The following is a 14,686-nucleotide window of genomic DNA, read 5'->3' as shown; positions in this document are numbered from 1 at the left end:
AGGGTGGCCGCACCCCCAGCAGCTGAACTGAGAAACCTGTAGCTCTGCCCTGGCCGCATCCTGACACGATGGAAGGACTTCCCTACGATGCACCATGTTGTATGTTCTGCATACTGCATGTTCTACACTTCCATCAGGTTCGGCCCAAGTGTCGAGTGCTGCACCTGGTGAGGTTGAACCCCTTGCACCAGTACAGGCTGGGGGCTGACCTGCTGGAAAGCAGCTCTGCTGAGAGGGACCTGGGAATCTTGGTGGACAACAAGCTGACCATGAGCCAGCAGGGTGCCCGTGTTGCCAAGAAGGCCAATGGCATCCTGGGGTGTATTAAGAGGAGTGTGGCCAGCAGGCCGAGGGAGATTATCCTCCCCCTCTGGTCTGCCGTGGTGAGACCCCACCTGGAGTACTGTGTCCAGCTCTGGGCTCCCCAGTTCAAGAAAGATGAGGAACTTCTAGAAAGAGTCCAGAGGAGAGCAACAAGGATGATGAGGGGACTGGAGCATCTCCCCTCTGGGGAAAGGCTGAGAGAGCTGGGCTTGTTCAGCCTGAAGAAGAGAAGACTGAGAGGGGATCTCATCAACACGTACAAATATCTCAAGGGTGGATGTCACAAGGACAGAGCCAGACTCTTCTCAACGGTGCCCAGTGACAGGACAAGGGGCAATGGGTGCAAACTGAAGCATAAGAGGTTTGCAGCTGAACGTGAGGAAGAACTTCTTTACTTTGAGGGTGACAGAGCACTGGAACAGGCTGCCCAGGGGGGCTGTGGAGTCTCCTTCTCTGGAGATATTCAAAACCCACCTGGATGATGTCCTGTGCAACCTGCTCTGGGTGAACCTGCTTTAGCAGGGGGGTTGGACTGGATGATCTCCCGAGGTCCCTTCCAACCCTTGCCATTCTGTGATTCTGTGTGAAAAAGCCCAGAGCTCTCCCACTCCCCAGAAAAAAAACAAAAAAACAAAAAACCAAAAAAACCAAAACCAAACCAACACAAGAGACATTGCTGTATTATGGTTTTACATTTAGACTTGTCAAAGGGCAACCAATCCCCCAAGTTCCCCTTTCTTTCAAATGCAAACCTTTCCCTTTGAAATAATAATAAAAAGACCCGACATCCTTTGCAACTGGCACCTACTTTTCCTTCCCACACCGCCTCCAGCTATGCTGCTTCTCGCCTTCTTCCCAATACCAACAGGGAAGAGAACCGCTGGCCATGTGGTTAAAGCCAAAACTTGGACTCTGAAGACCTCACCGGTTATTACACTGCCTAACATGACAGGGGAGAGAGAACAAATGAAGATGTATTGTCTATAGATTAATATATTTTTTTTTAATTTTTAAAAAAGAAACAGGACTTTAACTAGAGGGCGATGAGGATCTCCATGCAAGCATGACTAGGCTTGGAAAGCCAGCACAGTGCAAGCCCTTGTGCTTGATTTGAAATTTCACTTGCGCAGCAGAAAGCATGAAAGCAAGCCCATATATTAAACCCAGAAACTTCCTTGAAATTCAGTTAACCCACACCCTGGATTATAACAGCACCGCTTTTTCCATAGCCAGAAAATTTCCATACCAGTGCAACCCTTTCCACGAGAAAACCTTGCACGCTGCAGTCTCTCGATTAATTGTCTGTATCGGATGATCAAGGCCTGCCTCAGCCACAAAAATATCTGAAAGAACTTGAGCCGCTCGTGCTGGGGAACTGACCGACTAGCCTGAGGGTAAAATTTTACAAGGAGAGCTGATCTGACCTGATCCCAGAGCCTACTGTCACCTGAGGAAGTAGTGGTCCCACCGCCCCACTCTGACCTTTGCATTCCCACCACTTCTGCCTTAGCACCATGAAGACAACAACCCTCTAACAAGGCCTCAAAAACCAGTTTTGTCCTAAATCCTGTTACGGTACTGGTCTTGCAACCGGGTAACAGAATTTCCCATACAAAACTGACCCGCGCCTGAAGACGTGCAGCCAGGCAGCTGGCTTGGATACCCACCTGGTCTGAGGGCACGCCTGGCGTGCCCAAGTCTTCTGCTCAAAACCAGACTGAGCCAGCTTTCTCCTAAGACTGAATACTTAAGCCAGAAACATTAGCCATTCTGCACAGCATTTATTTATAAACAAAAACATTGCATTTGATCACATACAAGTTTTGATCCTGCAAACTCAGATTTATATATTTTTATTTTTATTTTTTTTTTACAAAAAAATACATTTTAACAAGTAAATAAAAACCATTTCCATTAGTCCACTGTTCTCCAAAGTGTAAATGTACAGTGTAAATTTGCCATTTTTAATATAGACATGCTCTATTTTGCCAGTTGTCTATAAGAAATTCAACTACAGTCTGATGAAACACAATAAATAATGATTAAGAAAAAATCAAACATTCAAATTATCCGTTACAAAGTACAACAGTATTGCATTACCCTTATTGGCATATTAGAATAGATAGCATCTTAAAATTGAAATACTGTCCATCGAAAGAAACTGACTGAACTACAACTAAAAGGAACATAATCTAATTAAACCAGGACAGTAGCAGTGCAAAAGCCAAAAGTGTTGGCTTTGTAAGAAGAGAAAAGAAAAAAGACACTTCCTAGGAATGAATATATTGGATGCTATTTCATGATTTGGTTTTTTATTTTTATTTTTTTTTTTTAAAGTTTTTTAAAAGCAAGAACCATTTTTCTTGATCACTGTTTGGAGGACAAATACCACCACAGAGTGGAAGGTGGATTTGCTGCCTTTGCCACCGTTCTTCTCATTCCTGATAACTTCAAAAGAAAAAACACGCAGTTGGCTGGGAATATTGTCAACCATTTTAACAGCGATTTCTCTCGGTACCATTTCTTCAAGGAAGTTTTTGCATGAGCATTAGAGCATAGAACTAGCGGCTTAAGAGTCACTGTAAAACATTTACGATAAAAAAAGGGGGTGGGGGAAGAGAGGGACTCCCCTATCTTGCCTATAATAAAACATGTCTAATCTTTAAGATAGCATAAACAAATCAACATTTTCAGCTTTAGCTCGCTCTGTCATTGTTAACACCACAGAAAAGGAAACACACCTTTTCAAAACACTTCCATTCAACTAGTTAATCGAGGATTTAGTAGTCTGACCCATTTGTACTCAGCATGCTACATTCTGATAGGAAGGGTAAGTTTCAGAGACGAATCTCAGCACCCTCGCATCTCAGCCTGAAAGACTCCAAGGCAGACCATGTTTAATACCACAACAATTTGGTTTTTTGAGATAACATACATAGAGGTTCTGTGATGTATACAAACGCTTATATCAACCCTGTTCAGCACTGGATTTCCCTGAAAAAAAGGCCTTCAGGTCTTAAGAGGCAGCATTTGATGCCGAGTAGAGGTTGCCCAGGAACCCTACCCTGTCTTTGGATATGCCACCCTGGCTTGTTCTCTCCAGTGGTCCCTCAGGACGCTTCCCATTCCACCAGCTGCCTTTGACTTTGAAAAAAGTAGGCAAGTGCTGCGTGTGAAATCCGATTGTTGAAGCCACCTACTGGTACATACCTGGACTTGCGAACCAGCACTGCTGCGCTCAAATGGGAAATTAGAGGGTAGAACAGAAGATCCCCCTGACTGCACTCAAGTAGGCAGGTACTTAGATGTAGGAAACAACAACCAAGTAGCAAGGGCAGGACACAAACAGGCATGTGGTTTCCATCACCAAAAAGGCTGAAATATCCTAGCCAGATCCCATGGAGTTGTTTATGCTGCAAAACTATGTACAGGTAATGTTCTTCAGTGACATCAGAAAGTCCAAATGGGAGTCAAAGGTCATCAATTTTCAGGGCAAAACCCTTGAAGATTTTTTCTTCTTTTGGTAGTAAAATACAAACGTTACCCATATGGCCAAGATTTTCATCTACTAGTTACATTTCTATCCCATTAATGCAACATACGACATTGCTGATCGCAATGAAACAATACTGTAGTACGCAACAACACTACTAAGGTTTGTTCTGAGAAGGAAATCAAGGAAGGTTCTTTTTTGCATTTTTAATATATCCCACTTTAGATTTTAGAAGAGGAAATAATTGCAAGTATTAATGCTTATACAAGATCAAAAGTCAACAAAAAAGCTTTTGTAGAAAAGTATTAAGATTCCTAATAATAAAAATATTTGCAAATTTAATTACAAATATATTTTAAAAGCAAAATCCTTAATTAAGTACATCAGGGTTGGTCAATATTGACAGTGCTCCTTAAAGAGTAAGTGAAGATAACACCCACTGCATCTGTGGGAACATCTAAACATGTAGAGTATATACACTTACTGATCAAACTATGTCAAACATATAAAGTGAAGAAGCAGTATATACAATTTTGAACCTACACAAAGGTTACAATGGAAGATCAAGTAAGAGCCTGCTAAAATCTTAAGATATTAAGTACTACTGATTTCATGCATTTGCTCTACAACTTGCCCTAAAATTTCATCTACTACATCAATATCATAATTTACTTGCTGCAAGTCTAGATCAGGCATGATTGTAGCCAGAAGCTGTCCAACATTCACTCGAAGAGAGCGTAGTTTCAGGCTGTGAAAAAATAATTAGATAAGATTAGATGCAGATGGAAGTTTTACGTTCAAATACACAGTACTTTATTTAACAAAGCCGGACTAATACTCTACATTGGAAAGACTCTGTATATGACTTCCATGAACCAACAACACAGATGCAGCTAAAGCTGCGTCAAGATAATTTCAAAATCTACCAGTTTTTCAAAGCTGAGCCAACTTTAATTTTGAAGGTGCATATTCCCTTAGTTTCAAACAAATACTAAGGGTTAAATTGAATTCTGCCTTTCCCAAAAATAGATCAGAAATATTTCTGAATGCTTTTATTTAAGTTGGCAAATATACACTGGCACAATCCTTTATCCCACACCACATTTTATTTCTCAAAATAGTATTAAGCCCAGTATTTTTATAAATTTAGAAGCACAAACTACCACCACCTATGGGAACAAAACAAGAGAGAAAGAAGAGGGCAGAAGAGAAGGCAAGAAAGAGTAGCTTGTCCAAAGGCTTTACAATGTAAAGAGGAAATAAGGTAAGAGTTCACTATGGGAAAAATCCTAGGCCTCCTCTTTTTGCTTTCTTTCCTGGATCCCCTTGCTCTTCCTGACTGAGCTGCTTCCAAATCACCCATCCCTTCTCTCGAGCATCTCCTTCTACCATCAGTTCCTTTATCATCTCCAGTAACCAGTCTTCACAGTGCCATCATATCCCAGTAGTAAGTAACTTCCACCACGAGTCCAAGTCCTGCATGTATTTGCTAATTCTTTTAGGAAGCACAAGTCAGATGCTGTAAGAAGAAAATGAAACGCTGGCAGGTAAGGGGGAGATTTAACTACAGAAAAAAATTAGATCGAAAGGGATCTCTGGAATTCATCCAGTCCATTCTTCCCTCCCCTCACCCGTCCTTCCCACACACATTCAAAGCAGGGGTAACTCAGATCAGGTTGCTTAGGACCTTCTTGTGCCTTGAAAATCTCCCAAGATAGAGATTCCACAACCTCCCTGGGTCCCTTTTTCAGGGTTTGACTATCCTTGCTGTGAACACTTTTTTTCCTCTAATATTTAAACAGAATTGCCCTTGTTGCAGCTTGTGTCTATGACCACTCATCCTATCACTGTGCTCATGAGAAGAGGCTGGCTTCATCTTTTCTACCCCCTCAAATTCGGCAGCAGAAGAGAGCAATAGGATTTCAAGGTAACCCACTCTTTGTAAGGCTATTTGGCTCAGCTTCCCCTTCTACATCCGATATTCTGGGCCCTTCAGTAGACTTGCTCCAGTATGCCAGTGTCATTCATATACCAGGGAGACCCAAAACCAAATGCAATACTCCATGTTTGGTCTCCCAATGCCCAGTACAAGGGAAGAATCACTTCCCCTCAAACTGCGAGCTGAACTCTTGCCAATATAGCCCAGTAGGCACTGGGTTCTCCCACCACAAGACTGCACTGCTGACTCACATCCAACTTTCAGTCCACCAGCGTCACAGGCCATCTTCTTCCAATCTGCTCTCCTATGAGTAGTCTCCAGTTTGTTCAGCTGCATGGGGTGTTTCCAACATGGGTGCAGAACTTTGCAGTTGCATTTTTTGAATTTCCAGATTTCTTTCAGCCCAGTTTTCCAATTTGGCAAGGCCCAGCAGCAGCAGCCCTACGGTCCAGAGTATGAATGGTTCCCTCCAATTTGATGTCATTGTGAATTTACCAAGTTAATTTTGCTCTGTCATCTAGGCCATTAACGAAGGCATTAACCATTACCGGTCTTGATATTACCCACGAGCTCAGCAGTCTGGCAAATTTTACAACCTACCTCCTAGTCCATCTATCCAAACCATACCTCACAAACTTCACCATCATGATGTTATGGCAGCCAATGTTGAAAGCTTTGCTAAAAGGAAGGTCCACAGAACTGGTCATCTCATTGTAAAAGGCAATGAGGCTGCAAAGGCATTTGCCTTCAGTAAATCTATGCTGGTTGTTCCTAATCACCTTGACTATCACAGGGCTGCAAGTGGCTTCCAGGTAGATTTGCTCCATGGTCTTCCCAGGGACTGACGCTACACAGACCAGCCCGTAGTTCTGCCTATCCTAAATATGGGCATGACGACTGCTTTCCTCCAGGCATCAGGAACATTGACTGCCACAACCCTTTGGAAATACTGTCGCAAGGCCAACTCTCCATCAATTGGCCAGCTCCCTCTGATGCATCTCATCTGGTCCCATGGACTTGTGTATGTTGAATTTGCTTAAATGGTCCCCTAATTCAGTCACCTTTTATTATAGGTAATGCTTCACTCCTTAAGATGTTGCTGCAGGCTGGCTCAGGGACCTGGGCAGCCAGAGGGCAGACCTTACCAGTAAAAAACAAGGTAAAGAAGACACTGGGTACCTCAGTAATTTGTGCCTCATGCATCTCATGTCCTTTTGCTACTAAGCACCTGACTCACCGAGCAGCAGGCACACATTTTCTTTAGTTCTCCTGTTGCTGCTACTGTGCATACAGAAGCCCTTCTGGTTGTCCTTCAACAGGCCTTGCCAGTTTTAACTCCAGCTGAGCTCTGGCTTCCAATTCCATTCTACAGGCCCAGGCAATGTGCCTATGAACTGCTCATCTCTGCTTCCATCTGGTATGTGCACTTCTTTTGTGTGTTCGCTATTTCTATTAATCAAGAGCTGCAAGCTCTCTATTTGTAAGTTTAAAACCTCATCTAGTTCAAAGATACACTCTGGCCACAACCTAGTTCCATAGGATTGGTCTGCAGCAAGAAGTTCTTACAGGAAAGGTAAGTTTCAAAACCAACCCCAAATTATTTTCAGTAGAGTACTATTGAGCCAAGAAAGAAAAATAGAACATAAAAGTAAAGTTCATCTACATGGCATAAGCTAATGATCACCCTCTTTCCTGCCCTTCTTTCTCTCTCCTTGTTCTGCAAGTCGTGTCTAGAAGTTATATAACATTTTTGATATTTTAAGGAGTGTTAGTATGGCATTCTATAGCGCAATGGCCAACCCTGCTCACACAAATAGCTAAATAATAAAAAAATTAACTAAATCACTTGATTTAAAAAAAAAAAAAAGTTACTGAGTTAGGAGTCACAAGAGGCAGTAGAGAAGAATTCCAAGCATCACATTTTATTATACGATTATCAGACATGACCTTCATCAAGATGTTTCAGATACAATCAGCCAGCCAAAATCTTCCCTGAAATATAATCTAGAAAGAACAAAATTGATACCTTTCTCCATCAGAAAAATTTACAGAGTCTTCTACATTACTGGTGGTGGAATCATTTGCACGTGCTACTGCTTGTGGAATCGAAGCTTTTAACTGTGCGATTTCTGCTTTGAGTTCTTCACATTGACAGGCAATTTGATTTTTTTCCACTTCGAGTAGTTCATTCTGGCAAGTAAATAAAAATAATTTTACATATCAAATAAAATTGTGCTGGATTAAAATAAAGACAACTGATACAAATTTAAATCATTTAACTTTGTTAAGTTGACTGCTTTTAAGTAACTTTTCAGTGAGATTTTAAGATATGTCAACCTAGACAAACTGCTTTAAAGCAGCCAGCTGTCAGCTGAACCACTCTGTGTGTGTGCTCCCTCTAAGGCCGGCCGCTCAGTCTCTCTTGCCTTGCAGTGAGAGCCACTCAGAGCCTTGCAGTTTCTCTCAAGTTTGCTTATTTCTATCTAAAGAAGCAAAAAACCAGAAACTCCAAGACTAATTTCATATTTCTTCCCCCTTTTAGGTAGCTTTAATAGTTAGTGGACTGAACTATACAACACACGGTGTACTAGAACTGCTATGAAACACCCATTAAAAAATAAAAATAATTTGTTCATTTGAAGGATATCACTGTTTTAACAAACATACCTCACTTTTATATCTGTCTCTCTCAATGCTGCACTTGTCCAGCTGCCTGAAAACATCATCCAGTTGCACAGCAATTTCATCTACCTCGCTCTTATTTTCAACATCAGCACACTTGCTGCATTCAGTTTTTAAGTTCTGCAGGGTATTGCATTGTTCCTTTAGTTTTGCTATTTCTTCTAAGGCCTGTTCATAGAGAATGGTCACTTCTGCCAAACTTCTTCCATGAATGTTTTCTTCTTCAAATGAAGAAGTTGTCTCAGTTGACTGATGGCACATTTCTTTTTTTACATACTTATTATTAATTTCTAAAATCCTCTGTTCCAGTGTTTCTACTTGCTTGGTTAATAGTTCACATTTGTTTTGGTACATTTCTTTTTCTTTGTTTAATAATTGCAGCTGATTTTTCAGTTCATTTCCAAGATCTACAGATGTCTCAGAAACATTATTAACATTGTGCTGTTTAGTTTCCATCTCTGCCCTGGGAACTTGAGTATCGGTGTCATTTTCCACCTCTTCCTTTTTAATAACTAAGGTTGGGAGCTCTGTCTGCGTCGCTGAGGTCAACTGTTCACTTTTTGATTCTGAAGTAGCTGCACTGCAAGGTTCTCCAACATCACAGTTTTCTTTCTGCTTCTCCTCTTGATCTAAATTAATACATTCAGTTTTTACTACAGGAACATCAGAATCTGCTGAAGGCTTTGGAGTACTGCTCTCCTCTAAAATAATGACATCTTCATCATCATCATCATCGTGGTTGTTGAATGTTTTGTTGTTTAATCGAGGTATCTTTAAAGATGACACAGGTGTCACACAAGTAGGCATCTTCCTTTTAAGACTGAGAAGCGAAATATTAAACAGATTATTGTATTGCTCAAATAGTGCAAAGTCATTTGTTTCAAACTAGGTTTAGTGTTTCTATAAGCACTATTAAAAACTACCACTCAATAACTAGAAAGGGATGTCTCCCTGCACAGTATTTTAAGATGTGTAGCCAGAGTAAATACCTTTCCTGTAAAAGCAAGTGGCTGACATCCACACACTAAATTACCACCTTCACACATTATTTTGAAATGGACTTGGATTCAGTATTTGCGGGAATACCCCTCCCTGCACGCGTTCCTTAACCCATAGAGGTTAAGGAAAACATACTATGGAGTGTGATTAACACAATACATTCTTTTCCTAGGCAGACAAATCAGTAAGCAATTTTCCTTCCCAGCGCACAGTATTTTTTGCTACATTCGCTTTTGTACTGCACAAGGTTTCTAGGTACTTTTAATCAACCTGTTGCTTACTATACTCCCAAAAGTGACACAGGAATTTTAGCAGCTATCACCTGAAGATGAGAATACACCCAACACCATCATTTTTGTTAACAAGTATTAATTTTAGAAAGAAATAGGAATCTAGTTTGTACAGGTTCACTAACCTGTTATCAGAATCAGAATGAGGTGAAGATATTGATCTATTTAAAATAAGCAGAGGTCTTTTGACAGAAGCATTTGATGTTTCTGGTAAAAGTGATCTTGGAACAGCTTCCTTTCCACTCACAGATGAGAATGTTTTGAAGTCTTTACTTGAAGAAACAGGTGTTTTTAAAAACACTTCATTACTGATCTATAAGATAATATTAGTTAAGAATGAAAAGAAACAGGTATTAGTAGATTCTTAGAATAGGTTTAAGCAGTTCTTCTAACTGTCTGCCAACACCTAAAATTCTGACTGACATTTCTTACATATACTATAAGGATCTCCTTGAACTCGCAGTAAGAAAGGCTAACTAGACTCCACAATGTAAACCCCAGTTTTCTTAACTTAATGATCTCACAACCCCTTCCCCCAAACTCCACTGATGCATGAAGTGTTTCCTTTCTGTTGGTTTAAGACCTATAACGTATTAGAAAGCAGCAAGTTCTATATCATAATTACAGACTTCTGGCAGATTTCTTGAAGGACTTTGAATGCTGTACACCAGCTGCACAGTCCTCTCCATGCACAGATTTATTGCTGTCAGAAAGTCTCTCTCTAGATACAGCTATTTTAAAATATCATGTACAGCCTCAGGCAAGAGCTTTTCCAAGCTGTATCTCTGTCTGAAGTCTGACCATCATACCCAAAGTATGTGACGGCCATGTCTGTTAAAGCTGCTAACAATTAATTCAGTTTGTCTAACATGAATGATACTTTACTTTTAGAAATTACTTTCGTACTTGGGTAAAAGTAATGGCAGAAAAAGTAGTACAATGAAGTACATAGGTTAAAACAGCATACGTAAAATCTCTTCTCCAGAAATGGAATGATCTTAGGTTAGCACTTTACTTTGAAAGCAACTTAAGCTGAATCACATATAGGAAATTTGATTCTGAGTTACAATCTAGACATACTCATTACTCAACCATGTTGATTTGCATCTGCATTTTATTTGAATTTGAGTGCCTCCTTGCAAAAGTATAGCTACTACAAGTCTGCCCATCCCCACCCCCCGCCGCAGTTTTAAGGGCATCTTTACTTGCGTATCCTCATCACATCTCTAAAACAAATCCACTTCCAATAATTAGATGTCATGCCATAAAACCAGGTATGAGTGACTCACATCTTTCTAGTACTATTTTGTAAGAGCACTTTGTCCCTCTCAAACTCTTTCTTAAGCACTACACAGAAAGCAATTGTGTATTTTTCCATCATCAGACAGCAAAGACAGGGGATTTTTGGTTTACTAATAGCGAGCATAACCTGTACAGCCCTCAAAACGAAACACGATGCTAAACCAGTCAGTTAGCCACTAGCTAAAGCAAAATTAACTCAAAGCCAAGCCTATTCGATCAAACTGTGTATATTCTTGCTGCCAGCAAGAATAACTCTGCTACCAAAGTCAGTTTCCTATCAACTTCAAGAGTTACCTGGTGGCTGTACTCTAGTCGCCTCTTCAGTTTTTCCCTGTCTCTGCACAGCAGCAAGGAAAAAAAAAATTAAGAGCTTAGATTCAAAGGGTTAATTCATTATAAAACCAAACCAACCCAAAATCTTAAAGCTAACACAATACTTCTTATCTTAGCTAGATAGAATAAAGTTAAAATGAACATGTTCTGCTTTAGTGCAAGAACTTAGAAGCTTGTATAGCTTAAAGTTAGCTTAACTTGAAACAAGTTCTTTCTCAGATTAAGATTTTAAAAAAAATTGAAAAAACCCCATAACTCGTACTTCTAGAATGCTAGCCAGCATTAGTTAAAATTACCCGTCAGTTTTTTTCCATACATGTTAGCTAATAATCCTCTTATTCTTAAATACGCGTACTGAGGTATTCAGCTGCTTCAATGCGGACCTTGAAAATAACAGCTACCTAGAGAAGGTCTAACAGCCCTAGTAGCTTGCTTCTCTAACATCCCAAATTATCCTCATACTGCTTACTACTATGAAACAATGCCCCTCTGAGAGCTGTACTTGAACACCGATTGCTGCACTGCTCTCCTTAGTAGTTATTAAATGAGAGAGGCCCCTTTCATTATGACTTTCCTCATTTTGATTTAGGAGGGCAAACAGGTATTAAGCCAAAGACAGAAATTTGAATGTAATGCCAACATACTAATAACAGAGAAGAGAACAGTGCTATTCATCTATTAACTGCTATGATCGAGTCTTGACTTCAGGGCACTATTTTCTGGCTGGATGTATTCCCAGAAGAGTTGCAATTACACCATAGGGGAGAAAAAAGGCCATTTAGTTTTCACATGCCTCTTCTAGTGTTGAGACACTTGTAAGAAAGCCTCTATAACTCACTTTTTCTTGTAAGTTTTCTCATATGTAGGATGTATTAAGTCATCATCTTCTGGTTCTTCTGGCACATTACAATTCCTGAGTTAAGGGGGAAGGGGGAGAAAGGTAACAGAAAGAGCTTATGATCCATGCAGGATGACAAAATAAGGAATAAAAGCAGTATTTAGATATTCATCAAAATCTAACCTTACCGGAATTGTGGGTCAGGGTTCAGCGTGCAGTACCACTTTTCTGGCAAGTGGTCTATTCCATCTGGAAGCTTTCGCCACTTCAGACATGCATCACATTGTACCCATGTCTGATCAGGCTGTTTTCTGTAATGGAAAAAATATCAGAACTTTCACATGAAAAGTTCCTTTTCATGACTGAGTGTAAACGACTAATAACAGTATGTAAAATCCTTCTATTTAGAAGTGATACTCACTGTATCTCCTCAACTGGCAAAGCTAATGGATATTCTTCGTTTTTCTTCGTTTTCATTTCATTCCAGTAATCATTCAGCTTTTCTCCTAATGCTGCTATTGTAAGTCTAAAAAGAAAAGTTTTCAAAAAAGACCACCTTAAACAATCAAATCCTAGCACAGAAAGAACCTTTATAAACTACAGTGAAAAAATAAATGAATGAATGACACCAATATTTCTATTTGTACAACAGTAAGCTTTCTGCTTATAGAAAACCTTAGAAATTAAGAATTGTGTGAAGTCACGTTTGTCTGCAAAGTTGTTACTGGAAATATGAGTTGGAGCACAGACAAAGACTGAAATCAAGAGTGCTCAATTCAGAAGTGCTGTGAATGCACAGTGCAAACCCTGAAGCTACCTCACCAGTCAAACCTTTACCATGGAAGAAACAAGTACAAAACCACCTCTGTTAATCCAGTACCTAGCTGTGTATTTGGCTTATGATTCTGCACATCCATTAACTGCAGGCTCATGACTACTCCAAGTTGATGTACAAGACCACTACATAGAAATTCAGACGTATCATCACTTTAATGTAGTATAAAGCCTACATGTTGCTAAAAGGAGCAGGCCAGTCTTATCCTAGGTTAATTTTTAGCTGTATTAGTTTCCTGATCAGGGCTCACAGTGCAGCTCAAAGACCACTAGAGCTGGCACACCCAGGAGGGAGTGGCACGGAAGAACAACAAGCCCCACAGGTGAGGTAGAGGTTAAGACTGCCACTTGTCAGCATGCTGAATTTATGTCAGAGTAAAACGGCTGGGTAACCAGAGCCTGAAAGTCAGTCGCTCCCTGCCTGGCTTAGTCCAACACCTACATGACCCTGTCCCTTGAACTAACACAAATGTTTGTTTAGTGAACTAGTCTGACCTAGACAGTTTTGATCTAGGTCACCTTCGAACTCAATTAATGAATTTCTGTGCCAAAAAAACGAAGTACCACAAGGGCAGAAATGAGCAGCAAGGCATGGATGGGATCACATCTCTCTTCTGGAGAGGGAAGAAGGGCAGATCAGCTTACACTGATCAGGAAATTACAGCATCAGTTTTATGTTTGTTTGGGGCCAGAAAGTTACTTTTTGAAAACCCGTAGCACTCTTTGCAGAAAAACCTTAATAAAAGATCTGTCAAGTGTAGTATCTCTATTACAGGCTGGATCGATGGGCCGAGGCCAACTGCATGAGGTTCAACAAGGCCAAGTGCCAGGTCCTGCACTTTGGTCACAACAACCCCATGCAACGTTACAGGCTTGGGGAAGAGTGGCTGGAAAGCTGCCTGGTGGAAAAGGACCTGGGGGTACTGGTTGACAGCTGGCTGAATATGAGCCAGCAGTGTGCCCAGGTGGCCAAGAAGGCCAATGGCATCCTGGCCTGTATCAGAAATAGTGTGACCAGCAGGACAAGGGAAGTCATCGTGCCCCTGTACTCGGTGCTGGTGAGGCCGCACCTCGAATACTGTGTTCAGTTTTGGGCCCCTCACTACAAGAAGGATGTTGCATTGCTGGAGCATGTCCAGAGGAGAGCAACCAAGCTGGTGAGGGGTCTGGAGCACAAGTCATACGAGGAACGGCTGAGGGAACTGGGGTTGTTTAGTCTGGAGAAGAGGAGGCTGAGGGGAGACCTGATCGCCCTCTACAGCTACCTGAAAGGAGGCTGTAGGGAGGTGGGGGTCGGCCTCTTCTCCCTGGTAACAGATGATAGGACGAGGGGGAATGGTTTGAAGCTGCACCAGGGCAGGTTTAGGTTAGATATTAGGAAAAACTTCTTCACTGAAAGGGTTGTCAGGCTCTGGAATGGGCTGCCCAGGGAGGTGGTAGAGTCCCCATCCTTGGAGGTATTTAAAAGAAGGATAGATGAGGTGCTTAGGGACATGGTTGAGTGGTGGGATGGCAGGGCTAGGTTAAAGGTTGGACTCGATGATCTTAAAGGTCTTTTCCAACCAAAGCGATTCTATGCCCACATCACAAGTGTTCTTAAAAAGAAAAAAGTAAAAAGCATTCAATGGCCCCTGTGCCAGCCTGTGAGAACA

At 41.0% G+C, this 14,686-nt stretch overlaps 1 protein-coding gene across 3 annotated transcripts in view; it reads right to left on the bottom strand.

The window, feature by feature from the left end:
• Positions 1 to 2,170: 2,170 nt before the first annotated feature.
• The window catches only part of MORC3 (MORC family CW-type zinc finger 3), a 27,943-nt gene continuing 15,427 nt past the window's right edge, over positions 2,171 to 14,686 (bottom strand). The window contains exons 9-16 of one of the 3 annotated variants that reach the window (XM_035896382.1): positions 12,622 to 12,726; positions 12,389 to 12,511; positions 12,201 to 12,275; positions 11,324 to 11,366; positions 9,853 to 10,040; positions 8,424 to 9,258; positions 7,783 to 7,946; positions 2,171 to 4,565 (exon numbers count right to left, since the gene is read on the bottom strand). In XM_035896382.1, coding sequence (XP_035752275.1) covers positions 4,412 to 4,565; positions 7,783 to 7,946; positions 8,424 to 9,258; positions 9,853 to 10,040; positions 11,324 to 11,366; positions 12,201 to 12,275; positions 12,389 to 12,511; positions 12,622 to 12,726 — 1,687 coding nt within the window. In that variant the 3' untranslated portion in view covers positions 2,171 to 4,411. The remainder of the gene's footprint in view (positions 4,566 to 7,782; positions 7,947 to 8,423; positions 9,259 to 9,852; positions 10,041 to 11,323; positions 11,367 to 12,200; positions 12,276 to 12,388; positions 12,512 to 12,621; positions 12,727 to 14,686) is intronic. The other 2 variants (XM_035896383.1, XM_035896381.1) reach the window with 2 other exon arrangements.

The sequence above is a fragment of the Egretta garzetta genome, unplaced genomic scaffold (assembly GCF_000687185.1).
Source record: "Egretta garzetta isolate BGI_Z169 unplaced genomic scaffold, ASM68718v1 scaffold45, whole genome shotgun sequence".
NCBI lineage: Eukaryota > Metazoa > Chordata > Aves > Pelecaniformes > Ardeidae > Egretta > Egretta garzetta.
The sequence above is the reverse complement of the archived record's forward strand: the minus strand, read 5'-3'. Positions and strand labels throughout refer to the sequence as shown.